Below are 26,551 nucleotides of genomic sequence, written 5' to 3'. Positions count from 1 at the left end.
GGTGGCAATCTTGATGCCATTCTTTCTCAGGCCCCGTATCCAACGCAGTCCAGCAACAGATCCTGTCAAACCAATTTTCAAACATCCAGAATCGTACCCTGCTCACCATGTCTTCACCACTACCAACCTAGTCCAAGCCCTCTCATTGCAAGTGCCTCGACATCCAATCCTTGACCCTACAGCTTTCTCTCCTCACAACTAATCTTTTAAAACATACATCACGATGTCAGTATGTCTTACTACTGGTGATGTTAATCTTGATTGCTTGATTAAGGTGGTGTTACTGAGGTGTCACTTTTTCTAGACCTTCTCAGCAGAAAGAGCTAGAAAATATGTGTTTATACTAACTCATGTACCTACACACATTTATCTCTTTCGAGTTCCAACCAATACCATCAACTTCAATCCAGCACCACAGGGTTCATTCTAGCATTTCTCCTTTGCTTACTGGTAATTCTTCTGGTCACTTCTTTTTCAACACTGAGAAACCTGATTCTCATTATCTAGAATATATTTACTTATTGTTCTATCCTAGAATAAACATCAAGTAATTTCAGAATTGCTAACTCACATTCCTCCTCCTCTCTCTTCCCCTCCCCAGTGTGATGAACAAATTTACCAACTAGAATACAGTGTTTGTGTACAGTTCTTTTTGTCTTTAGCCTTACAGTTTCCAATCAAACACTATTTTCCAAAGTTACTTAGCTCAGATCCTTTCTTCTTCTACCTCTTTAGTAAAATATCAATATCATATACTCGCTAAGAGCAATGCACTGAGGAGGGCACATCACCTCTGTAGTATTCTTCCCCAAAATGCACCAACCTCAATCTAATCATGAGAAAACAGCAGACAGACCCAAAGTGAGGGACATTCCACAAAGTAACTGACCGGTACTCTTCAAAAGTATCAGTGTCATGAAAGACAAGGAAAGACTAAGAACTGCCACGGACTAGATGAGACTAAGGATAGATAACTTAACGCAATGTGGCATCTAGATTGGATCCTGGAATAGAAAAACGGGTGAAATCCAAATAAAGTCTGTAGTATTCTCTCAATATTAACCTCTTAGTTCTTTTTTTTGGCTGCACCACATGGGATCTTAGTTCCATGACCAGGGATCAAACCTGTGACCCCTGCCTTGGAAGCGCTGAGTCTTAACCAGTGGACTGCCAGGGAAGTCCTTTAAGTTCTTAGTTTTGATATCATTGTGCTATGGTTATATAAGATGTTAATATCTTCAAAATTTTATTGAGATAATTGTAGATTCACATGCAGTTGTAAAAAATAATGGATATCCGTTGTACACTTCATCCAGTTTCTCCCAATGGTAATATTTTGCAAAATTATAGTATAATATCACAACCAGGATACTAATATTGATACAGTCTACCTATCTTCTCCATTTCACTTGTACTCATTTGTGTGTATGTGTCATCTATTTTTTGTAAGTCTTAAATCATTCCAAAACAAAAAGATTTTTTAAAAAGGTTGATGAATTGGCACAACTGAGATTCCCCATCCCCACCTCCTCTGAGAAAGGGGAAGCGTCCACCATCATGCCAGCTTCAACCATCTCTGTTACTCCCAGCCACTATAGGTATTTAAATATGTGAACCCTGGAGCATGTAATTTCTAGGGGCCATTCCAGCAATAAAATGTTATGAATCTCTGAAAAAAAAAAAAAGGTTGATGAAATGTCACAGGCATGAGGGGAGGAACCTACATCAGACCACCTCAATTTCCTTTCCAACCCCCCTCAACACCTTCCCATCACATAATAAACCCAAACTCTTTATTACCATGGCCTTTGAGGCCTTAAGTGGTCTGCTCTGCACCTCTCCAGCCTCTTTTCTTTCCATTCTCCCACTCCCTTGTTGTGTTCCAGTCACACTGGCCTCCTTGCAGTTTCTCAAAGTAGCCAGGTCCTTTCTCATGTCAAGGTTCCCTCTGTCTAGAATTAGCGCCTTCCTAGATACTCACAACAAGGCTGCCTCCCTCACTTCAGGTCTGTTCAAGTGTAGCCTGCCCAGAGGTCTCCCCTAACCACTCTTTTTATTTACATCCTCCATCATCTTCTACCCAGTTAACTTTCATACCACTTAATCAATGCTTGATATTATATATGTTTGTTTACTAAATGTAATCCCCATGAGAGTAAGTATACCCAGAGCTTAAGCAGTACCTGAAATACACTAGCTTTTGACATTAGATGAGAAACTAGATAGATGTTACCTATTCTATTCTATTCTTCTAAACAAAGGCTTTTTAGAAGTTTCCTGTAAGAACGTCAAAGCCAGTGCTTGTCATGGACCCACTATATGGTATGATCTCATCTATTTTTTTTTTAATTTTTATATTTTTATTATTTATTTTGGTTGTGCCAGGTCTTAGTTGCGGCAGGTGGGCTCCTTTGTTGCGACACATGTGCTCCTTAGTTGCAGCTCTCCGGCTCCTTAGTTGAGGCCAATGGGCTTCTTAGTTGCGGCAAGTGTGCTCCTTAGTTGCGGCATGTATGCTCCTTAGTTGCGGCTTGAGGGCTCCTTAGTTGTGGCATGCGAACTCTTAGTTGCGGCATGCATGTGGGATCTAGTTGCCTGACCAGGGATTGAACCTGCATCCCCTGCATTGGAAGGCGGATTCTTAACCACTGCACCACCAGGGAAGTCCCTGGTATGATCTCACTTAATTCTCAATAATCTTGTGTAATAGCATTATCTCTATTTTGCAAATAAGAAAACGGAAGCTCAGAGAGGTTAATGTACAAGCTCAAGTTCAACAGTACAAGGCCGGTCTGAATTTAAAGCCCTTTTTTCATCTCTAATAGCTGTTATGGCTCAATGGGAGTCAGTCTAGGCTGAACTCACCAGTCTGGACAATTATATGCTTCTACCTTGGATGAAGGAGATGTATTTGTACAAGAGATCTCAAACAGTCTAGACATCTTTTATACTTAACTCCTGGAGGCCCTCCTTGGACCTTTCTTTTTTTTTTTTTTTTTTTTTTCACACACACACACTGTATTTTATTTTTACAAGAGATAAATAGACTGACACCAAGCATTGTACATGGATGACCACAACAAAAGCAACAATGATTGCAATTACCAAACTTGAAACACACTCATACTATGTCATAATATTGACATTCAGTCCAGTAATCCTCCACTGTAACAGCTCCTTTACTTTGCAGTGAAAATTGATTTGTATATTCTTTGCCTCTGAGTCCTTGTGGGATTTTTTTTTTTTAAATTCAGACAGAAAGTCACAAAAATTATACTCATCCTCATCAGTTCACTCAGTCCCATGTAATTAATTTTTTTTTTCATCTTGATCTTTTGTTAGCACTTTTATGAGTTCATCAGTTTTTCATTAGAGTTCTGAAAATGCTTATTCATTCAGTTCAGCAGTACAGTCAGTTACCAGAAACCTGTACTTGTCAGATTCTTTTCCATGAATTTCTTGAAGATGAAACCCTTTTATAGGAACATATTTGCAGAATCATCAGAGTACACCCAGAACTGTCTGTAAATGACAAAAGACTTAAAAATGACCACGGTTAAAGATTTGATGAAAGTTCATAATAATGCAGTTGACAAGAAAATTAGTTATTTCTGAGATATACATTTTAAAGTAATAACTAGGATTATTACTTATAACATTATACCAGAACATATAAGATTTTTAGAAATTTCATGCAATGTCTGAAACATTTATATTAACATATTTCCATACATATTTCCATACAAATACAAATATAAGATTTTTAGAAATTTCATGTAATGTCTGAAACATTTATATTAACATATTTCCATACATATTTCCATACAAATACAAATATAAGATTTTTAGAAATTTCATGTAATGTCTGAAACATTTATATTAACATATTTCCATACAAATAACCCAATGAAAGTTTAGTATTAGTTGTTTTGTTTGTTTTTTTATACTGCAGGTTCTTATTAGGCATCAATTTTATACACATCAGTGTATACATGTCAATCCCAATCGCCCAATTTAGCACACCACCATCCCCACCTCACCGCAGTTTTCCCCCCTTGGTGTCCATATGTCCATTCTCTACATCTGTGTCTCAGCTTCTGCCCTGCAAACTGGCTCATCTGTACCATTTTTCTAGGTTCCACATACATGCATTAATATACGATATTTGTTTTTCTCTTTCTGACTTACTTCACTCTGTATGACAGTCTCTAGATCCATCCATGTCTCAACAAATGACTCAATTTCGTTCCTTTTTATGGCTGAGTAATATTCCATTGTATATATGTACCACATCTTCTTTATCCATTCGTCTGTTGGTGGGCATTTAGGTTGCTTCCATGACCTGGCTATTGTAAATAGTGCTGCAATGAACATTCGGGTGCATGTGTCTTTTTGAATTACGGTTTTCTCTGGGTATATGCCCAGTAGTGGGATTGCTGGATCATATGGTAATTCTATTTTTAGTTTTTTAAGGAACCCCCATATTGTTCTCCATAGTGGCTGTATCAATTTACATTCGCACCAACAGTGCAAGAGGGTTCCCTTTTCTCCACACCCTCTCCAGCATTTGTTGTTTGTAGATTTTCTGATGATGCCCATTCTAACAGGAGTGAGGTGATACCTCATTGTTGTTTTGATTTGCATTTCTCTAATAATTAGTGATGTTGAGCATCTTTTCATGTGCTTCGTGGCCGTCTGTATGTCTTCTTTGGAGAAATGTCTATTTAGGTCTTCTGCCCATTTTTGAATTGGGGTGTTTGTTTCTTTGATATTGAGCTGAATGAGCTGTTTATATATTTTGGAGATTAATCCTTTGTCCGTTGATTCATTTGCAAATATTTTCTCCCATTCTGAGGGTTGTCTTTTTGTCTTGTTTATGGTTTCCTTTGCTGTGCAAAAGCTTTGAAGTTTCATTAGGTCCCACTTGTTTATTTTTGTTTTTATTTCCATTACTCTAGGAGGTGGATCAAAAAAGATCTTGCTGTGATTTATGTCAAAGAGTGTTCTTCCTATGTTTTCCTCTAAGAGTTTTATAGTGTCCAGTCTTATATTTAGGTCTCTAATCCATTTTGAGTTTATTTTTGTGTATGGTGTGAGGGAGTATTCTAATTTCATTCTTTTACATGTAGCTGTCCAGTTTTCCCAGCACCACTTATTGAAGAGACTGTCTTTTCTCCATTGTATATCTTTGCCTCCTTTGTCATAGATTAGTTGACCATAGGTGCATGGGTTAATCTCTGGGCTTTCTATCTTGTTCCATTCTGTTTTTGTGCCAGTACCATATTGTCTTGATTACTGTAGCGAAGTCTGGGAGTCTGATTCCTCCAGCTCCATTTTTTTGCCTCAAGACTGCTTTGGCTATTCGGGGTCTTTTGTGTCTCCATACAAATTTTAAGATGATTTGTTCTAGCTCCGTAAAAAATGCCATTGGTAATTTGATAGGGATTGCATTGAATCTGTAGATTGCTTTGGGTAGTATACTCATTTTCACAATGTTGATTCTTCCAATCCAAGAACATGGTATATCTCTCCATCTATTGGTATCATCTTTAATTTCTTTCATCAGTGTCTTATAGTTTTCTGCATACAGGTCTTTTGTCTCCCTAGGTAGGTTTATTCCTAGGTATTTTATTCTTTTTGTTGCAATGGTAAATGGGAGTGTTTCCATAATTTCTCTTTCAGATTTTTCATCATTAGTGTATAGGAATGCAAGAGATTTCTGTGCATTAATTTTGTATCCTGCAACTTTACCATATTCATTAATTAGCTCTAGCAGTTTTCTGGTGGCAGTTTTAGGATTCTCTATGTATAGTATCATGTCATCCGCAAACAGTGACAGTCTTACTTCTTCCTTTCCAATTTGTATTCCTTTTATTTCTTTTTCTTCTCTGATTGCCGTGGCTAGGACTTCCAGAACTATGTTGAATAATAGTGGTGAGAGTGGACATCCTTGTCTTGCTCCTGATCTTAGAGGAAATGCTTTCAGTTTTTCACCATTGAGAATGATGTTTGCTGTGGGTTTGTCATATATGGCCTTTATTATGTTGAGGTAGTTTCCCTCTATGCCCACTTTCTGGAGAGTTTTTATCAGAAATGGGTGTTGAATTTTGTCAAAAGCTTTTTCTGCATCTATTGAGATGATCATATGGTTTTTCTTCTTCAATTTGTTAATATGGTGTATCACATTGATTGATTTGCGTATATTGAAGAATCCTTGCATCCCTGGGATAAATCCCACTTGATCGTGGTGTATGATCCTTTTAATGTGTTGTTGGATTCTGTTTGCTAGTATTTTGTTGAGGATTTTTGCATCTATATTCATCAGTGATATTGGTCTGTAATTTTCTTTTTTTGTAGTGTTTTTGTCTGGTTTTGGTATCAGGGTGATGGTGGCCTCATAGAATGAGTTTGGGAGTGTTCCTTCCTCTGCAATTTTTTGGAAGAGTTTGAGAAGGATGGGTGTTAGCTCTTCTCTAAATGTTTGATAGAATTCACCTGTGAAGCCATCTGGTCCTGGACTTTTGTTTGTTGGAAGATTTTTAATCACAGTTTCAATTTCATTACTTGTGATTGGTCTGTTCATATTTTCTGTTTCTTCCTGGTTCAGTCTGGGAAGGTTATACCTTTCTAAGAATTTGTCCATTTCTTCCAGGTTGTCCATTTTATTGGCATAAAGTTGCTTGTAGTAGTCTCTTAGGATGCTTTGTATTTCTGCGGTGTCTGTTGTAACTTCTCCTTTTTCATTTCTGATTTTATTGATTTGAGTCCTCTCCCTCTTTTTCTTGATGAGTCTGGCTAATGGCTTATCAATTTTGTTTATCTTCTCAAAGAACCAGCTTTTAGTTTTATTGATCTTTGCTATTGTTTTCTTTGTTTCTATTTCATTTATTTCTGCTCTGATCTTTATGATTTCTTTCCTTCTGCTAACTTTGGGTTTTGTTTGTTCTTCTTTCTCTAGTTTCTTTAGGTGTAAGGTTAGATTGTTTACTTGAGATTTTTCTTGTTTCTTTAGGTAGGCTTGTATAGCTATAAACTTCCCTCTTAGAACCGCTTTTGCTGCATCCCATAGGTTTTGGGTCGTCGTGTTTTCATTGTCATTTGTCTCTAGGTATTTTTTAATTTCCTCTTTGATTTCTTCAGTGATCTCTTGGTTATTTAGTAACATATTGTTTAGCCTCCATGTGTTTGTCCTTTTTACGTTTTTTTCCCTGTAATTCATTTCTAATCTCATAGCGTTGTGGTCAGAAAAGATGCTTGATATGATTTCAATTTTCTTAAATTTACTGAGGCTTGATTTGTGACCCAAGATGTGATCTATCCTGGAGAATGTTCCGTGCGCACTTGAGAAGAACGTGTAATCTGCTGTTTTTGGATGGAATGTCCTATATATATCAATTAAATCTATCTGGTCTATTGTGTCATTTAAAGCTTCTGTTTCCTTATTTATTTTCATTTTGGATGATCTGTCCATTGGTGTAAGTGAAGTGTTAAAGTCCCCCACTATTATTGTGTTACTGTCGATTTCCTCTTTTATAGCTGTTAGCAGTTGCCTTATGTATTGAGGTGCTCCTATGTTGGGTGCATATATATTTATAATTGTTATATCTTCTTCATGGATTGATCCCTGGATCATTATGTAGTGTCCTTCCTTGTCTCTTTTAACATTCTTTATTTTAAAGTCTATTTTATCTGATATGAGTATAGCTACTCCAGCTTTCTTTTGATTTCCATTTGCATGGAATATCTTTTTCCATCCCCTCACTTTCAGTCTGTATGTGTCCCTAGGTCTAAAGTGGGTCTCTTGTAGACAGCATATATATGGGTCTTGTTTTTGTATCCATTCAGCCAGTCTATGTCTTTTGGTTGGGGCATTTAATCCATTCACGTTTAAGGTAATTATCGATATGTATGTTCCTATGACCATTTTCTTAATTGTTTTGGGTTTGTTTTTGTAGGTCCTTTTCTTCTCTTGTGTTTCCCACTTAGAGAAGTTCCTTTAGCATTTGTTGTAGAGCTGGTTTGGTGGTGCTGAATTCTCTTAGCTTTTGCTTGTCTGTAAAGCTTTTGATTTCTCCATCAAATCTAAATGAGATCCTTGCCGGGTAGAGTAATCTTGGTTGTAGGTTCTTCCCTTTCATCACTTTAAGTATATCATGCCACTCCCTTCTGGCTTGCAGAGTTTCTGCTGAGAAATCAGCTGTTAACCTTATGGGAGTTCCCTTGTATGTTATTTGTCATTTTTCCCTTGCTGCTTTCAATAATTTTTCTTTGTCTTTAATTTTTGCCACTTTGATTACTATGTGTCTCGGCATGTTTCTCCTTGGGTTTATTCTGTATGGGACTCTCTGCACTTCCTGGACTTGGGTGGCTATTTCCTTTCCCATGTTAGGGAAGTTTTCGACTATAATCTCTTGAAATATTTTCTCTGGTCCTTTCTCTCTCTCTTCTCCTTCTGGGACCCCTATAATGCGAATGTTGTTGCATTTAATGTTGTCCCAGAGGTCTCTTAGGCTGTCTTCATTTCTTTTCATTCTTTTTTCTTTAGTCTGTTCCGCAGCAGTGAATTCCACCATTCTGTCTTCCAGGTCACTTATCCGTTCTTCTGCCTCAGTTATTCTGCTATTGATTCCTTCTAGTGTAGTTTTCATTTCAGTTATTGTATTGGTCATCTCTGTTTGTTTGTTCTTTAATTCTTCTAGGTCTTTGTTAATCATTTCTTGCATCTTCTCAATCTTTGCCTCCATTCTTATTCCGAGGTCCTGGATCATCTTCACTATCATTATTCTGAATTCTTTTTCTGGAAGGTTGCCTATCTCCACTTCATTTAGTTGTTTTTCTGGGGTTTTTTCTTGTTCCTTCATCTGGTACATAGCCCTCTGCCTTTTCATCTTCTCTATCTTTCTGTAACTGTGGTTTTTGGTCCACAGGCTGCAGGATTGTAGTTTTTCTTGCTTCTGTTGTCTGCCCTCTGGTGGTTGAGGCTATCTAAGAGGCTTGATGGGAGGCTCTGGTGGTGGGTAGAGCTGACTGTTGCTGTGGGGGTCAGAGCTCAGTAAAACCTTAATCCACTTGACTGTTGATGGGTGGGGCTGGGTTCCCTCCCTGTTGCTGTGGCGGTCAGAGCTCAGTAAAACCTTAATCCACTTGACTGTTGATGGGTGGGGCTGGGTTCCCTCCCTGTTGGTTGTCTTGCCTGAGGCAATCCAACACTGGAGCCTACCCGTGCTCTTTGGTGGGGTTAATGGCAGACCTTGGGAGGGCTCACACCAAGGAGAACTTCCCAGAACCTCTGCTGCCAGTGTCCTTATCCCCACGGTGAAACAGAGCCACCACTCGCCTCTGCAGGAGACCCCCCAACACCGGCAGGTAGGTCTGGTTCAGTCTCCCCCAGGGTCACTGCTCCTTCCCCTGGGTCCCGATGCACACATTACTTTGTGTGTGCCCTCCAAGAGTGGAGTCTCTGTTTCCCCCAGTCCTGTCAAAGTCCTGCAATCAATTCCCACTAGGCTTCAAAGTCTGATTCTCTAGGAATTCCTCCTCCCGTAGCCGGACCCCCAGGTTGGGAAGCCTGACGTGGGGCTCAGAACCTTCACTCCAGTGGGTGGACTTCTGTGGTATAAGTGTTCGCCAGTCTGTGAGCCACCCACCCAGCAGTTATGGGATTTGATTTTACTCTGATTGCGCCCCTCCTACCGTCTCACTGTGGCTTCTCCTCTGTCCTTGGACGTGGGGTATCCTCCTTGGTGAAGTCCAGGGGCTTCCTGTCAATGATTGTCAATGATTGTCCAGCAGCCAGTTGTGATTCTGGTGCTCTCGCAAGAGGGAGTGAGAGCATGTCCTTTGGACCTTTCTTTGATATGTCAAAACCTCCAAACTGACCACAGCCCTCCAGATATGCTCTGGTCAGTGGCATATACTTTGAAAGACTGGACCAGGATACTGGATTAAAATATCTCAAACTAAGCTCCATGGCCTGTAATCGCTTTTCAGAACTTGCACTCACTGACTTCACTGGTTGTTGCCATCTTTGAAAACATGAGAAAAGTATAGCCTTGAAAATTATAGACCAAAGCCTACCAGTTCTACAGAGAACACTTGATATTCTGGAAGGATAGGAGACTTTTGAGACTTCCCCAAATTTATACTTCCATATAATTGCCCCCAAAATATGATATAAGGTATAACTGGGGGAAAAAAAAAGACCCTTAGATACCCACTGATCACATAAATCCAGAACTATGGTGCTTTATAGAGCTATGAAATAATCTTGTCAACTTTTGCCTGACCTTTTCCTTCTCCTTGCATGATTAATTTTTACTGTGGATGAAAATGATGGAAACAAATGGCATTTCCTCTTTGCTGTGGAGTACACAGTATTCTGCCTATACAGGGGCCACCTCACATCATGGATTCAAGGCTGCCGAATCTGACTTCCACTCTTTATCTCCCATGGGTTTGTGTCTCTGAAACCATTTTCTTTAGAGCACATCATTTTCTCTTCACCTCCATCACCCTCAGTAGCAAATGATTTTCATAACAGATACCTCTTAGGATGTCCCAGCAAAGTTACAAATTAAAGTTTGCTACAAACTTCCAGGTTTGCTTGCAAACAGCTGTAATTCTGACTAAAATTTACAAACACCAGATGCCACTCAGCTATCTCTACTTGCCATCCCCTCTCCAACTGCCTCATTTCAGGTCACATCATCTTACATCAGGAGTATGGCAAAATGTTCCTGGTGCTTCTGCCTCTGCCCAGTCTTGACGTCCCTGGTACCCTGCTGCTAGGAGGAGCTTTCTAAACACAAAGGAAACTGATAATCATTTGACCATCTGTGTCATAATAACTTCACTTACATTATTTTCACTCTTCATAATAACCAAGTCACATAGGAATATCTATCCCTACTTATCAAAGAAACTGAATTCAGAGAAATTAAGAAACTCACCAAGATCGGAAGGTCATTAAGAGCCAGGACTGGGATTCCATCCCTGGTCTCTGTGGCTCCAGAGCTCGTGTCCTCCCCATTACAGCCAGCGGCTTCCCAAAGCCTTCCTGCCATGCCCCCAACACTGCTCTCGGCTCCAGACACAACTTAACATCCTTCTTCCCGCTTCCATACCTTAGTGATCACTATTGCCTTGTCTGAAATGACTTTCCTCAACCCTTTTCTTTGCCTGGTTCACTCACGACACTGACATTTAAATCAAGTGAGTTTTTTGTCATCAACCGCCGCCCCCGCCCCCCCTCCCCCGCTGCAACACACACACACACACACACACACACACACACACACACACACAGGAATCACAGAACAGCCTGAGCAAACCTCTGGCACACCATCCATCAGTTTTCTAACCTGCTGTATCCTAAAGTATGGGGTGGGTACATGGACACAATATTAAATAATATTGAATCGCAAAGTGAGAAAGGTATCCCCTTTCCATTTCTCTTTTAATCTCTGACTACAAGCAGGAAGTTTCAGTGCGGTGGTGGTGATCAGGTGGTGGTGAAGGGCACGGCCCCTGGAGCCAGACTACCTGGGCTCACTCCCTGCTATGCTACATAATAGCCATTGACTTCTCTGTGCCCCAGCTTCTTCATCTGTACTGTACAGATAAGAGTGTAAACGGGGCCGTTCCAAGGATCGAGAGAGTTAATAACATTAACTCATTACCTGCTCAGGGTAGGCGCTCAGGAGCAGATAATTACTATAGTTAGTTCTCTTTAGCTCCTCTCTGACTACTGCTACTTATTCTCGAATAGAGCAAGCCTCAGGCCCAGAGCCTTTAGCAGGCAACAGAATCTAACCAGCTACTGATACTGATGTTCCATTTATAGTAGGATATAAAGAGATATAAATTTAACAATTGAGTCCCTTTAAAATAAACATTAGGCAATAATACAGGTGGTACCTGGATACGGCAAAAAAATAATAATAAAAGCAGTACTGGAACGAATAAAGTTAGAGAAGTATACTCAAGTGTTCTCACACACACACACACACACACACAGAGATAACTATGTGAGGTGTTAAGTGTGTTAGTTAACTTGATTGTAGTAATAATTTCACATGTATACATATATCATCATATTGTATACTTTAAATATATATAATTTTACTTGTCAATTGTACCTCAATAAAGCTGAGGGAAAAAAAGCTGTGGAAGCATATTGTTGATTTATTCACTTGTCTCCCCCACTAAACTGGGAGTTCCTCGGGAACAGAGACCGTCTTTCATTGCTGTATCCCCCAGATCCCAATACACTGCAGGCCCACAATATGAATTTGCTGAATGAATGAGCTACAGAGAAGTATACAGCCTAGTTCAGTGGTTCTCAAAGAATGGTTCTTGAATCAGTAGCCTCAGTATCAACTGGGAACTTGTTAGAAATGCAAATTCTCAGACACCACCCCAGATCTAATGAATCAGAAACTCTGAGGGTGGGGTCCCAGCAAGCTGGTTTTTACAAGTCTTCCAGGAGATCCTAATGCACTCTTAGGTTTGATCATCACTGATCTGTAAGACAAAAATACAGAGCAGGGCTGGAAGACAGCCAAGACAGAAGCCAGAAAGCAAGAGCAGAGGTGAGAGGAAGCTTTTCGCATGACAGCACTCTGTATCAGGACAGACTCGCAGGTTGAGACGCTACCAGGAAGAGCAAAGATTCTATCATGGAAAAGATTAGTTCCTTGTGCATCTATCAAGTACCAGGCCAGGAAACCAGGCCATCTGGGTTGGGCTTGGCCCTGCCTTTAACCAGCTGTGTGATCTTGAACATGGCCCATTAGCTCTCAACTTGTCTCTTCGCCCATCGGTGCTCCACTGAGAGGGTCCTGCCCTTCAGGAGTGTTCCTCCATATCTGGTGCGGGACTCTCCCAAATGATTCTTTCACTCCTTCTCTAAGGCCTAACACCTCTCCCCCCATCCTTACTCTCCTGCTTCACTGAGAAAATGGAAGCTCAATCAGAAGAGAATGTCCACGGATCTCCATCCCACATCCACCACCTACCAACATCTACACCCACATACTCAGCCTCTTGACTTACCAGCCACAGTTCTACCCAAACTGAATCCCTCCACTTGTGTGCTAAAAGTAATCCCTCTCGCTTATTCAAAGGTATTGCTACAGCACATCTCCCCTCTCCCACATCAATTTTTTTTTTCCTACTGGACTTTTCCAATCACCAGAAAAAGCTATTTCACCCATCTTTGCTCCCCTTGACAGCAAAACTCCTCCTAAGAGCTGTCTATACCAGCTGTCTCCAGTCACTCTGCTCAGGCTGTCACCTCTACCACTCTACCAGCACCTCTCCAGTCAAGGTCACTAGTGCCTCCATGTTGAGAAATCTAATGGTCAGTTCTCAGTGTTCACTTTACTTGACCCACCGGCAGCACTTCCCTGAGTTCATCACACCCTCCTCCCGCACGTGTTCTCACTTGGCTTCCAGGACACCAAACTCTTCTGTTTTTCCTCCTACTTTACTAGTCCCTCCTTCTGAGTCTCCTTTGTCAATTCCTCTTCTTTTCCCAGACCTCTTAATGCTGAAGTACCCCAAGGTTCAGTCCTGGGTCGTCTTTTCACCACACCCACTCCTTTATGATTTCATCCAGTCTCAAGACTTTAAATATGGATATCCTGATGCTGAAGACCCCCAAACACACATGTGCAGCCCAAACTCCAGCCTCTGGGCTGCCTATTCCACATCTCCTCTTGGATGATTAATAGACATCTTAATCATGTTCAGAGTGGAATTCCTAGTTTCTGGTCGAATCTGCTCCAAACACAGCCTCCCCTATCGAAATTAATGGCAACTGTTATTTTTTGTTGCTTAGGCCAGAAATTTTAATCATTCTTGATTTCTCTTTCTCTCATATCGCTCATCCATTCATTCAAAGCAATCCTGCTGGTTTACCTTCTAAACCTGTTATCTGACCATTTCTCACCACCTCCAATACTGCCACCATGTCAGACCCAACATGATTGGATTATTGCAATACTTTCTAACAGGCCTTCCTGCTTCTACCCATTCCCCCATATTCCAGTCTCAAACAGCAGAGTTAGCTTTAAAATGGAAGTCAGATCATGTGATACCTCTGCTCTAACTCTGCACAGTGATCCGTTTTACTCACAGTGAAGGCCAGAGTCTTTATAACGGCTTACGAAGCCCTACCCAGGCAGCTTCCTCACCCGCTTACCTCTCTGACCTCATCCCCTCCTACGCTGCCTGGCTCTACTGGTCTCTGCTACATACCCCTCCGGTGGAGGGCCTTTGCTCTAGCTGCTCCCTCTCTGGAAAGCTCTACCTCACAGATCCATTTGGCCAACTCTTACCTCCTTCAAGTCCTCTCAAACCTCACTTTCTCAATGAGGCCTACCCTGACCACCTTCCCCATCCCCCTTTCCCACCCTACCTTTCCTTTTCTCCACAGCGCACATCATTTTATGACATACTTTATACTTTACTTGTGTCTTGTTTATTATCCATCTCCTTCCACTAGAATTTAAGCTCTACGAAGGCAGAAATCTTTTGTGTTTTTGGCCACGCCATGCGGCATGAGGGATCTTAGTTCCCCGACCAGGGATTGAACCCATGCCCCCTGCAGTGGAAACACGGAGTCCTAACCACTGGACCGCCAGGGAATTCCCAGAAATCTTTGTTTGTGTTTGCTGATATAGCCTAAGAACTTTAAACAGTGCCGGGCATATAGTAGGCACTCAAAAACTTTACAGAATAAATGACTTAAGTAGGACACATTTTTTTAGATAGTTACATATCTATTTAGTATATTTACTGGAGTACAATATACTAAAAGTAGGGGAATTCCCTGGTGGTCCAGTGGTTAGGACTCAGCGCTTTCACTGCCGTGGCCCTGGGTTCAATCCCTGGTCGGGGAACTAAGATCCTGCAAGCTACATGGCACGGCCAACTAAAATATATATAAAGTAATATAATAAACATGTCAAACCTGTAAATTCAGTGACAGGTTCTTTTATGACTTTTAAAGAAAAACATCTGGTAAATAACAGTACTTCAGAAATAAACTAGAGGTGGTTTACAAATTGAGAAACTCCGTCCGCTATATACAGACAGGCAAATTCAAATCCTCGCCACTCTAGAGGGCCTTCACAGCGTTAAGGGTTGCATCCTAGAACTTTCAAACGTGGCTGTGCACACAAATCATCTAGGAAGGCTGTTACAGAAAGGATTCCTACTTCTCCTCGAAGCTCTTTGGGGTTGGGGCTGGAATCTGTATTTTAAACATATGTCTCAGGTGATTCTCCTGTAACCAGTCCAGTGCTGGGCAAGGATTAGGACTTAGGGACTGCTGGATCAGATCACCTCTGAGGGCTCTTCTAGCTCAGAAGTTCTGACTTTCTGATTGAAACACAACTGACTACCCTGGAAAGCAGGATTTTTCAAACTGCAGATTTAATGGGTTAGAACCAGCATCAGGAAAAAAAATAACAGAACAGACTATAAAATGAGAACGCATTGCCTGTAGTAAGGGTATTGTTTCATGAAATATTTTTCAGAGGTGAGTATATATGTAAGTATTTAATAAGTGGTGATATAAAATTTGTGTGTGTGTTTGTGCGGCGGGGTGCTGTGGTCAAAAAACTCTGAAAGCTATTGTTGAGAGAACAACGAATCTCTTAACTTTCAGTGCTATAAAATGCGAATTGCTAAGCCCCACAAATTTCAAGTCTCTGAGTGGAGTTCAGGAATCAGCATTTTTAACAGCTGACTGATGCAGGTGGCCCTAGACCACGCTTAACTGAGCTCTGTGAACTCAAACCCGCCCCCAGGACCCAACACATGCAGTGCTTTTCAACACTGGGGGAGGGGGAAGAGGGGGGTTGGAATGCCCTGGGAAGGAGCAAATCCCAACCCTCCATTTTTTGGGTGGTGCTAAGGGATGATCTGGAAAAGCATAGTTAATATCACTGTACTGTAATACTGGGGAGGAGCCCTATTTTGTTCTTTATAACATTAAAAAGGACACTGGATTTTTCTTCTACCTGAGAAGTGGGGGAAGGAGGAACATGTACTTTTCGTCCACTATAGCAGCAAGGACTGTATCTGTCCGGTTCAATGCCATGCTTCAGGGAGGTAAGCACTCAAGTATTTGTTGAATGAATAAGGAGAGAAATGCTGAAATGAGAGAACAGGAAGCTGTGCCTGGTTCCTCTCCAAGTTACTGTCATTCTCAAGGCCCAGTTTTTTGAAAACAACCCCCTGAATCTGAGCTTACTCAGCGCCTTTACAGTGAATAACCCTCATCCTCATCTTCTTTCCTTTCCCAGGAAAGAGAAGCACTCAAGTCTCAGAATAAAACCTCTTACGTTTAAGCCTACCACAGACCACAAAGAATATATATTCAATAAATATGTAGTACTTACATACTGATAACAGCTCCTACTATGTGATTTACATATACTACCTTTAACTCTTGAAAATAACCCTGAAAGGTAGGTGTTGACCTATTTTACACAAGACCTTAGGCCCAGGGAGGTTGGCTGACTTGCCAGCAGTCTCACCCAGGTAATAACGGGCAGTGTTGCTGGTTGTGCCCTATCTGAGCAACAAGCTGGTCTCGGAGGTCAGACACTGGGAGCGCACAGTGAGACACAGCCTTGTGCCCGAGGTTACAGAGCATGAGCTACAAAATGCACACATCTCCCATTCTCAAGAACTTTCTTCCTTTAATTATAACTCAGCAGTTACTTGGGTGTTTGTCCCTGTAGACCCAGTCTTTGAAAAGTAAAGACCAACTCCATTTCTCTGATTGTCAGCCCTCTTGGGGACTTGGAGAATGTAGGCTAGCATTTTGTGGGCCTGTCAACCTAATTTCAAGGAAAATTTAATGGAAGTATATTTCAAGGGGCAGATGTGTGGTTTAACCTTATTACAACAGAAGCTATAAAAAGGTTTAACCTTATTACAACAAGAGCTATATAAAACTGTACAAAAAGACAGCCGGTCTCTATGTCCTCATCATCGTAACACCTCATAGTTATGAAAACTAAATGAGATAATATGCATGTCAGGAAAGAATCCCAACCAACATCTGGGAAAGCATACTCCTGCCCCCCAGGTGTTTGCCTGGACCACCACCCTCAGAGTAACAACTATTGCACAGCTATTTCCTAAAATTAGAGTTGGAAAGGGGTGAAGTGGCAGCTAGTGGGACCTTTCATAGAAAACAAGCCTACACTATCTGTCAGGGACCTGCAAGGGATTTGAGATGCTTAAATTCCAAATTCTGTGCTCTTACCCACTGTGATATACCGTGTAATGATTAAGCAGAAGCAGTCTTTTTTTTTTTTCAATAGGTGCTTTTTAATTAACTGATTGTTTTCAGTTATTTTGGAGTACAATAAGAAATTTGGAATTTTGAAAATAGAGATGGTATAAACCATATTTCATTTCCTCATAGAATTATACCCCGTTTTTTACATATAGATCCATAAGAAATTGCACACATAGAAAACAATACAGGAAGCAGAACCAATCTTTAAAAGCAAAAAATAGAAATACACTATAGGAAAACATTTCCAGAGGCAGTCACCACAGTATTAAAAGGGTTAAAAGTCACGTTATCAAAGCAATGTGTTTAGCAGGGTAACCGGCGGAGTCTAGAACATCACTTCTGCTTCGGTTGTCGAATGCCTTTGCCTTTTAAGCTACTTTCAGATTCCAGGTTAACTGTTGATATATTTATTACATAACAAATTAACCCAATAGTGATAAATATAATCCTAAATCATGTTACACAAGGTCCTTAATTGGTACAATCACACATTATTTTTGTTCAGATATGTAAAAGCACAAACCATCTGCATTTGTTTCCTAAGCTTTCCTGCACCTGCACCTTGAACAGTCAAGTTCAGTCTTCCTGGTGCCCCCGGGTACCTCAGGCTGGATTCCCCTCTGACAGCCACACCCTTGGTTTCCATAACAAGCTGCTCTTAAAGTGGTACTGTTCCCCCAGGCACCAGCTAGGTCCCCAGTGGCAGGCAGTTTAAACTATTTGTGGGTGGTTTCTGGGCCCTGACCTCACCACTCACCTAGACGGCCTGGGCCTGGGCCTTAAGCCTGTAAGACTCAGGCCCCTCTGGCAGCCTACTCATTGTCTTTACTCAGCAGTCGGCTAGAGCGCCTCAGTGTACACATGGAGTTTAACAGGTTGGGACTAGCGGGTGGTTAAGCTGGAGGAATAGGCAAAAGCACAAAACCCAATAGGCTTTGCTATAGAGGGCCAGAGAGGCTGAAGTTTGCCGTTACTTGCCTATGGTCACGATGCTGGCAGAAGCAGAGCAGAAATTATGTAACACCATCCAACAGCTTTAAGATACAAGAACCTTACACACACTCCCTGGACAGAGGGCCAAGAAAACAGGACAACAGTGCTTCTACTGGGGCAGTTCTATGGAACTGACATTCCTGACATTTGGTGCTGGCTGCATAGATTAAGGTAGTATATGGCCTATACATCTAAAGGATGGCATGTTATGAAGCCACTGTAATGACATGAAAACACTTTATGTTAAGAGGGGAAAAAAAGCACAGATTATAGCTATAGTTTCCTCTCAATTTGTTTTTTTTTTTAAAAAAAGGCCGGAAGGTAACATTAGCCATGTTTGTGAATTAGCATTTCCAATAGAGAACCTGTCTTTAGTCTTGTGATTCTCATGCAATAATTTCTGACTGAAGTTATTTGGCACATTTTCTACCTAACATCTCAAAACAGTAACATATGCACGTACGCGATTTCCTGTGACTACACTTCCCTGGCTGGATTTTGATCTCTCCTGTCCGTTTAGCTATCCGATGTGGATGACATGCCAGCACCCTGGAACAACAGCCCACGTGGTCCCTCCCTTTCTGCCCTAGTTCCCCTTCCTAAAGTATGTCTTGCCAAAACAGCTGGAGCCTCCAATGGCAGGCCTGACCTGACTGTTCTCCCCAGCCCTCGCTCCCTCTGGTCATGGTCTCCCTGCTGTTTCTCAACCAGACTGGGACCTCCTAGCGTTTGCACAGCTGGCTCGCCCCATCATGTAGCTAAAGTCATCAGTAACCACCCTGTACCTACCCCCATAGCACTTCACACATTTGTGATCATCCCGAATGGCGGAATGTTTAGTATCCTTGACCTCCAGTAGCCAACAGCAGCCCTAGTTACTGTGATAACCAAAAGCCCACCCCCACAAATATCCAAATACCCCAGGACGGGGAGGGGCAACACTGCCCGTTTGAGAACTCTGCCCCAAAGGGTAGTTGCAGGACTACATTCATTCAGCCAAGCAGCATCTAGTGTTCCCGGGCCTGAAACTGGGATACAGACAGATGCCCGCCAGGGACACTACCTTGTTCTGAAGACAACCACATGTAGCGTGGGTGCAGAGTCACCTAACATCTACCTAAGTTTTCACGGGTGGCAGCTGAGGAAATGAGAAAAACCACACAGCAGGAACTTCATAAAACTAAACTTATTCAAGAAGTCTCCCTGTTATACCTTCCCTCTCTCCGTTTTGACCTTAGGATGCGGTCAGCGCTTCTACTCTTTAGTATGCATACACATCACCTACAGATCTTGTTAACGGAATTCGGGTCTGAGGTGGGGCCTATAGGAGTTCTAACAACCCCCCAAGTGACCCAAGCAAGCTCAACCCAAACATCAATGCTTCAGACCCTGTGTGACATTTGTCTGGCAGCCAAGCTTCTAATCAGAGAGCGGGTAAGCTTTCCTGGCACTGCCGCTCTAAACTGGTTAAGGAAGCATCCTCACCTGTTCCAGTTCCCAAATGTCTCATCACTCACCTAAAATACCACTGCTAGAACTAGGAGTAAAATCCAGCTACTCCCCAAACTCCGTAGGGCCTATTTTCCTCTGGGCCAGAAGCCCGGGCAGTTTAATTTTTAAATGGGAAGTGAACTCAACTGAGTACACAATACAGCAGGACCAAATGGAGGGTGGGCAGGTTTACACTGTTAAACTAAATAGTACCACAAACTTAAAAACACAGCTACACGGCAAATGGCTAACAGTAAAGAGCACAAGGACGGCAATACTATTAGAAGGACTTTCACTTTCTACATTTCATTTTCCTGCAATGCTTTATTTAGATGAAGCTAGCATACATACACTCCCACCCCTGGAAAATATACTGACTTCCCACAGCAGCTAGCACCCAGTCCTAGTTAGCTAATATATTCACCAAGAGTTACTTTGTTCTCAAAGATGTTTATTCCAGTTGTAGTTGTTAGTGTAATTACAGATGTTAAACAATGAGGTGCCCCCGCCTATAAAAGAGAAGCTGAATCACAAGAATTGGGCTCCTTCACAAGTCTTTACTCCATTTACAAAGTGGTGGCCCACAGTAAAAGACTGAGAAGTGACTGCACACTGATGTTTCAAGTGAAACAAAAAGTTTATGCTAACACATTTCATGATTCTCCCCTTTAAGCATCTGGATCTGATGCCTAAGACTTTATCAGGAAGACAAAATAAGTAGTATCTTCATAAAAAGTTGGGCATACCAAATAACTTCAAGGTTTAAAAATACCTACGAAGGCAGCTATTAAATTAGAGAACCATTTAACAGCAATGAAAAGGTGGCCCAGGGACAACTGAACTCATTAGTCACAAGTGAGTAAATTATTGAGTTAACTTGTGCTCAGAATTCAAACTATGAACCACTGGCCAAGTATTGTGTCCAGTAGAGAAATGGTGGCTTCTGAATGTCACTGCTTCAGTGACCTGGTAAAGTATAGGCAAGACACGTTCCACTTTCACACCAAAGGGGGAGCAAACTGGATAAGAGTAACATTTCTCACAGATGATAACACAAAATTAATCCCTTTTGAGCACTATGTGCCTGGTACAAGTTTAAGCATTCTACAAGTATTAAACCGTTTAACCCTGAGGGATATAACCATTATTGCCTTCACGATACATACGGGGAAGCTGAGGCAGATTTATACACAGCTAATAAAATGCAGGGTGAGGAATCAAATCCATGCAATGTGTCTCAAAGACCACCCCCTTTCTCTACTTATAGTCTCATCAACTCTAGATTCTCATTTTAAAGGAAAACTCAGTCCAATATTTAACCCCAAGCACTACACCAAAGCCTCTGATCCCTTCAGACATCATTGCTGGTAAAACCTCTAGTGAAGAGCAGAATCGCTGAACAGAGGGGAGCCCTGCACCTCATTTTAACCAAGGCTCTAAATTCAAACCCAGCCCCAACCATTCCCTCCCCTCTACAGTCAGTTTCCACAGGGTCACCGCACCACAGCCTGTCAACAAGGGTGTGGTGAGCACAGACAGTGCTGCGAAGCTCTCAGGTTTGGATCTGCCAGGAAACACTGGCATCCAATCGGGGATGACAGGGTTGTTACCAGCTACTCCCATCGAAGCTTTAAGTGGCTTGAGGTCCAAGGACTTGAATATGGCCAGGCTCCTTTCACAGAACACACAACAGTAATTGTACATTTCACTGAAAACTTTTTATTAGCCTTTTGGATAGAAACGGGAATTTATTTGCCAGGAAGGATGATCCCATCATACTGAAAGAGAACAGATTTTATTTTTTCAGAACAGGCGGTTAACAGTAAAGATTGCAGCAATGGCTAACGTTCAAGAATTCAAATCAGGTATGTGAACTTCGGCTTTGAATCCCATATCCCTAAACAGGAAGCTGGCCATCTTTAACAATTGCTACACTATGCTCAACTGCACTATACCCTGAGAAAAGGGGCTCCTATTAAAGCCATATTCCTCCCCTTCCAGCTATCTGCATTCATGGGGCTGGGGAGAAAGCCTGGTTCTGGGTGTTCTTTTAAACCACCAACCCTGGAAGCCCATTTTCCAAGTTGCCCAAATGTTCCACCTTTAAAAGAGCTACCCACCAAAGGGTGCTAGACTTCGCATCCCCGTATCCCAACTCCATTCACCAACACCACATTCCACCACTTCACCTGAGACAGATCAAGCTTTACCTTCTGCTGGAACCAGCGCATGGCCTCCTCTTTGCTGATTCTGTGTTTGGCCCCAATGCAGCCTGTCCTGCGCTTCTTGTCTGCGATGCTGAAACCTGGCCTACCCAGCACCTGTCCCAGGAATAACCAACAGTCACCTAGCCAGCTCAGAGTCAAGAGCAGACGGACAAGACTCACACATTGGAGCGACTGAGCTTCAAGAGTTACCTGGTGGCCCACGAGACCCATGATCTCAGTGTCTGATGGGACCTGCATCCTGGATGACACATCGCCTTCCTATACACTACAGGTCTGCTCTGGAGGCTGCACTTGCAGCTCCTCCCCGCTCCCCTACCTAACTTCCAATGGTAGCTAAGGATTCACCGCTGCCCCCACACCTCAAAGCACTTTTATTTTAAAAAATAGCAAATAAATTTTACTTCAACATGTGCATTGTAGAAATCTTAAAATTTCAAGAAGCACAAAGAAATAACTATTTCTCTCCTCTGCTTCAGCACAAAAGTGCTTCTTAAAGGTTTGTCATCCCCCCGTGAGCACCCAACTCTCACTACCATTTGTCTGGATGTTCAAATCTAGCAAGGAGAGTGCTGCCATCCTTCAGGTTCATACTAGTCAGGACTTCAGCGTTTCGCCATTTATTTACTTTGATGGTTGGACCAAAACATTACAGTGACACAAATGGTCACGTCTACATTAAAATCCCCATCCTGAGCAAACAGCCCCCTCGTCAAACCTGCTTCCATGTCCTCTGGAGGGAAGTCACCCCATTCCCAGAGTCTAAGGGAAGAAGCAGGGAAACAGCAGCCTCAGTGCAGCCAACCCAAACGCCAAATGCAACCCCAATACCCTATCTCAAATTTTCAATTCAGTGGCTGGATGGAACTGTTTCCTTCGCCCACCTTTGGACAACATCAGTGCTTGCTAGATCCTAGACCGGAAACGTCACGGATCTTGCCCATCTAGTTCACAGTGCTGTATCCCCACACCTGCCACAAACGAGGTGTATCTTCCCAAGGGAGAGAAGACAGACGACACTCAAAGCCCCAACCCAACATGTCACCATCAAGCTAGCACATACAAAATAAAGGAGGAACAGATTCCGCTCTCACAGACCAGGAGGAGAAAAAATTAAGTATTCATACCACATAGAAGTCCAGGCCGTAGATACCAATGCTTGGGTCATATTTGATCCCCAGATCGATGTGTTCTTGGATCCCAAAGCCAAAGTTTCCAGTATCTGAGAAGTTATTTTTTCTTAACTCATACTCTCGCACCTGAGGAAAAAAAAACGCAGCAATCACTCCCTGTTAACTCAACCCCCCCAGTAACTAGCTCAGCCTGCAACACTCAGGACCCCCAAAACACAATTCAATGTAATTTGGCCAGGAACAAAATCTGATCTTCCCACTACACCAAATCACAGCTATGGATTTCACATAACTACTAACTTTCGAAGGGAAGGGAAAAACCCTTTAGAAGTTCAAAAGTCAGAAGACAGAACATTAAGTGTAACTACTACCCCAGTAACTGTGTGCTAACTTGGTGCTCTTCAGTATTATCCCACGGAGGGATCAGCCTCACCTTCAGACCTTTCTCCAGGATTTCTTCTGCCTTGGCCCCACGGACTGTGCAATGGACAGCAATTTTTTCATTTCTTCTGATGCCAAAGGATCTGACGGTGTATCTAGCTGCAGGCAGGGGTAACAAGGAGTCCGCTGTTGTCATACTCCCACTGCACTCCCCTCTTCCCCAGAAAATCATCTCTATGACTCCAAAGAGACATTAAGTATCCATCCACATTCTAAAGTGGTGGTGTTCTAATCAGTGTCAACTTGTATCAGTTAATCAGATTCAATTCTAACACAGAAACAGATTTTCCAGCTTCAAGTCACTCAGCCATACTCGAGCAGTTAAGACCTCAGAGCCATAATGTCAAAGTCTCAGGAAGGGCAAGTTCACAACCAGTATAAGCTAAAGGAAAATGACCATGCATTCTACTAATAATGTTTATTAATAAGAGCTAATATTTGCTAAAACCTTATTGTATCCCCATTTTACAGAAGCCGTGAAAGGTTAACTTGCACAAGATCAGTTGGTAGTAAGAGGCAGGCTGAGACTCCAAGGACTTGCCATATTCCATTACCCCAAAGCAATGAAACTCTAAAAACAAAAAATGTAACAACAGTAATGCCTACGCTGTGCTTGGTATGCAAAAGGCATTTCATGTAATGTATTCTGTCCCCCGCGATCTTGTAATGCAAATACTACCATCCCCTGCATGCAAATAAGGAAGCTGAGGCCCAGAGAAGCCGAAGTCACAGACTAGCAAGTGATGGAGCCAGGATGTGAACTAGATTAGTCTAGGGACACGGCCCTGTTCTAATTGTAGCCCATGTAACCCTAACTGCTAATCAAGCCAAATACCATTTTCTGCATTCCCAACATTTCCACGCTACCTCATACTCTCGTTACTTGCAAAAATCTCTACTTGGGCTAGTCTTAGCTTAATCTCGGCTCATACGAAATCTGGTATTCCAATACCACTCCTATGTTGGAAGGGAGATACTTCCTGGGAAGCTCAGGAAGGCAATGCTTTAAAGAGATATCAACTGTCACCTTCAAAATGGGTACAAAACAGGCTTGACAGCAGGCGAGGTTAGAAACATCCGGACATCTCCAGCCGCCAGCCCTCTCCCTGCCGGCCACGCCTCACCTTTGGAGAACACAGGGGTCTGGCCTGTGAGCTGCTCCAGCACCTTGGCTGCCCGGGTCAGCCTGTCTCCACTCTCCCCCACGCAGATGTTGAGGCAGAGCTTGCGGATGCGAAGTTCCCGCATGGGGTTCTCCTTCTCCCCTTGATCCTGCTGCAACAGGGAAGCGCAGCCGTCAACACACACAACCCCGCCAGAGCTGCCAGCCTAATACTTATACACAGCGCATTTCCGCTCATCCCAAATAGTCCCGAAAGCCCTAAAGGTTCAAGAATTATCACCATGTTTGTGTGGGAGGCACCGAGGAAGACATCTCGGGGTCTTGTTTCTCCTTCCCCCACGCACGGAACGGGTGAACAGAAACAGGACAGGTACCGAGTGGAAAAGCTACAGACAATGAGGGTGAACCCCAAGGGGCTCAAAGTGTAAGGTGACGGAGAGCGCCCCGTTACACGGCCGGTAAGGGGTGAGTAAACAGCACGTGGCTGGGCAGCTCCCTCACCCCATTCGGAAGCCGTACAGTGGCTGCGGCCGAAGCCTGGCCTCTGCCCCGAGGAAGAACCGGCTGAGGCTCCCCAGCATCGGGCAAGTTTCAAGACCCGAGGCCCAGCAACAGGTCCGAACCCCGCGTCCCAGACACCCCTCCGATCGCTCCACTGGCCCTCGCTGCAGCCTGCGGGCCGTGCTTCTGGGCCTCCCGCGGCTGCCCCGAGCCTGCTCCTGGGAGGATGGGAGGAAGGTGACAGGGTCCAGCTCCGCGCCCTCGGCTCCTATGGCTCTGCCAGTTTCGGCACGGCCGGCATTGCGGGCTCCGTTCTCCTCGGGCGGCGGGCGAGGTAACCCCCGCAGGCTCCGCCGGCCGTGGATGGAAGCGGATGAAGGGAAGCAAACCCAGGCCTCAGTTACTCACCGCCATGACGGGAAACAGGAAGAGAAAGTGAGACTTCTGAGCCAGGGCCTTATGGGCCAGGAGGCGGGCCCTTTTCCCAGGCTAACCAGCGAGATGAGGGAGAGGAAGAGAGGGGCGTCTGGAGCCGCGTAGAGTCGGCTTCCCCCTCGTGGACACAGATGTCAACTGCAGGCGACGCTGACTGACCACTGGGGCTTGGGCTTTTCCAAAAGCCGGTTTTTAAAGCTCCCTGAGCTGGCATTTCCTTGAATTTCCGGTCCCCAGGGACGCTGTTCCCGCCCACAGCCTGAGGTACGGGTGGTTCTTGCGTGTTGAGACTGCCAGAATACACTGTCAGTTATGCAAATTATGAAGTAACAGTTTTACTCTGTAACAGTGTAAACAAATGGCATTTAACTATTTAAATAGTAGTTAGAACAGAGTGTTGGCTTAAGAGTCCTGAGCTGTGAAGACAGGCAGATGTGGTCCTGTCTTGGCTAGCTCAGTAGCTATGAGATCTTGGGCAGGTTACTAATTATATCTCCTTCAGCCTCAGTTTCCCTCAGCTTTAAAATGGATACTTGTATCACTTGAGGTTGTTGTGAAAATTAAATGAGGTAATAATAATAATAATAATAACAATAATAATATAGTGGGTTATTCTTATGAATGTAAACCCACTATATTCAAGCAACCCCCTACCCCCAAAAAGTGTTAGACATGGTACATAATCAAGAGAGGGTCATCATGCAGGCACAAAGATGGCTTACGGATTAGTCTCTGACAGACAAGTACTCCAACCTCAGACAGTAACAGGCCTCCCTGGTTTGTGCTAAATCCTCATCAGCAGGACCCAAGGGGGTGCTGTGCCAGGATCCACACCCCAGACAGAAGCTGGCCGTGAGTCAGGGGGTTTCTTTGACAGAGGCAAATGGAG

The 26,551-nt window shown here is 42.9% G+C and overlaps 1 protein-coding gene across 3 annotated transcripts; it reads right to left on the bottom strand.

Annotated features, from left to right (window-relative positions):
• Positions 1 to 21,500: 21,500 nt before the first annotated feature.
• RPL11 (ribosomal protein L11) lies at positions 21,501 to 25,771 on the bottom strand. 3 transcript variants are annotated; one of them, XM_036852335.1, is made up of 7 exons: positions 25,228 to 25,629; positions 25,007 to 25,112; positions 24,728 to 24,878; positions 23,596 to 23,702; positions 23,157 to 23,288; positions 22,015 to 22,125; positions 21,501 to 21,582 (listed from the first exon to the last, which is right to left on the bottom strand). In XM_036852335.1, exons 1-7 carry the CDS (start codon positions 25,305 to 25,307, stop codon positions 21,553 to 21,555), a joined length of 717 nt encoding a protein of 238 aa, XP_036708230.1. In that variant the 5' UTR covers positions 25,308 to 25,629; the 3' UTR covers positions 21,501 to 21,552. The 3 variants fall into 3 exon arrangements, with proteins under 3 accessions (XP_036708230.1, XP_036708248.1, XP_036708240.1); XM_036852353.1 differs by lacking the exons at positions 25,007 to 25,112; positions 25,228 to 25,629 and adding an exon at positions 25,636 to 25,767; XM_036852345.1 differs by lacking the exons at positions 25,007 to 25,112; positions 25,228 to 25,629 and adding an exon at positions 25,636 to 25,771 and having other exon boundaries at positions 21,581 to 22,125.
• Between the last annotated feature and the right edge of the window lie 780 nt (positions 25,772 to 26,551).

This window comes from Balaenoptera musculus, chromosome 1, assembly GCF_009873245.2.
Source record: "Balaenoptera musculus isolate JJ_BM4_2016_0621 chromosome 1, mBalMus1.pri.v3, whole genome shotgun sequence".
In the NCBI taxonomy this organism is placed as follows: domain Eukaryota; kingdom Metazoa; phylum Chordata; class Mammalia; order Artiodactyla; family Balaenopteridae; genus Balaenoptera; species Balaenoptera musculus.
Note: the sequence above shows the minus strand (reverse complement) of the source record. Positions and strands in the feature narration are given on the sequence as shown.

Coding starts and splice junctions, on each gene's coding strand:
- RPL11 (XM_036852335.1), bottom strand. CDS start 25,307: ATGCTGGGGAGCCTCAGCCGGTTCTTCCTCGGGGCAGAGGCCAGGCTT. Junction 24,879..25,006: donor GTGCCTCCCACACAAACATG/GTGATAATTCTT, acceptor TCCCTGTTGCAG/CAGGATCAAGGGGAGAAGGA. Junction 23,289..23,595: donor TCCTGGAGAAAGGTCTGAAG/GTGAGGCTGATC, acceptor TTTTTTCCTCAG/GTGCGAGAGTATGAGTTAAG.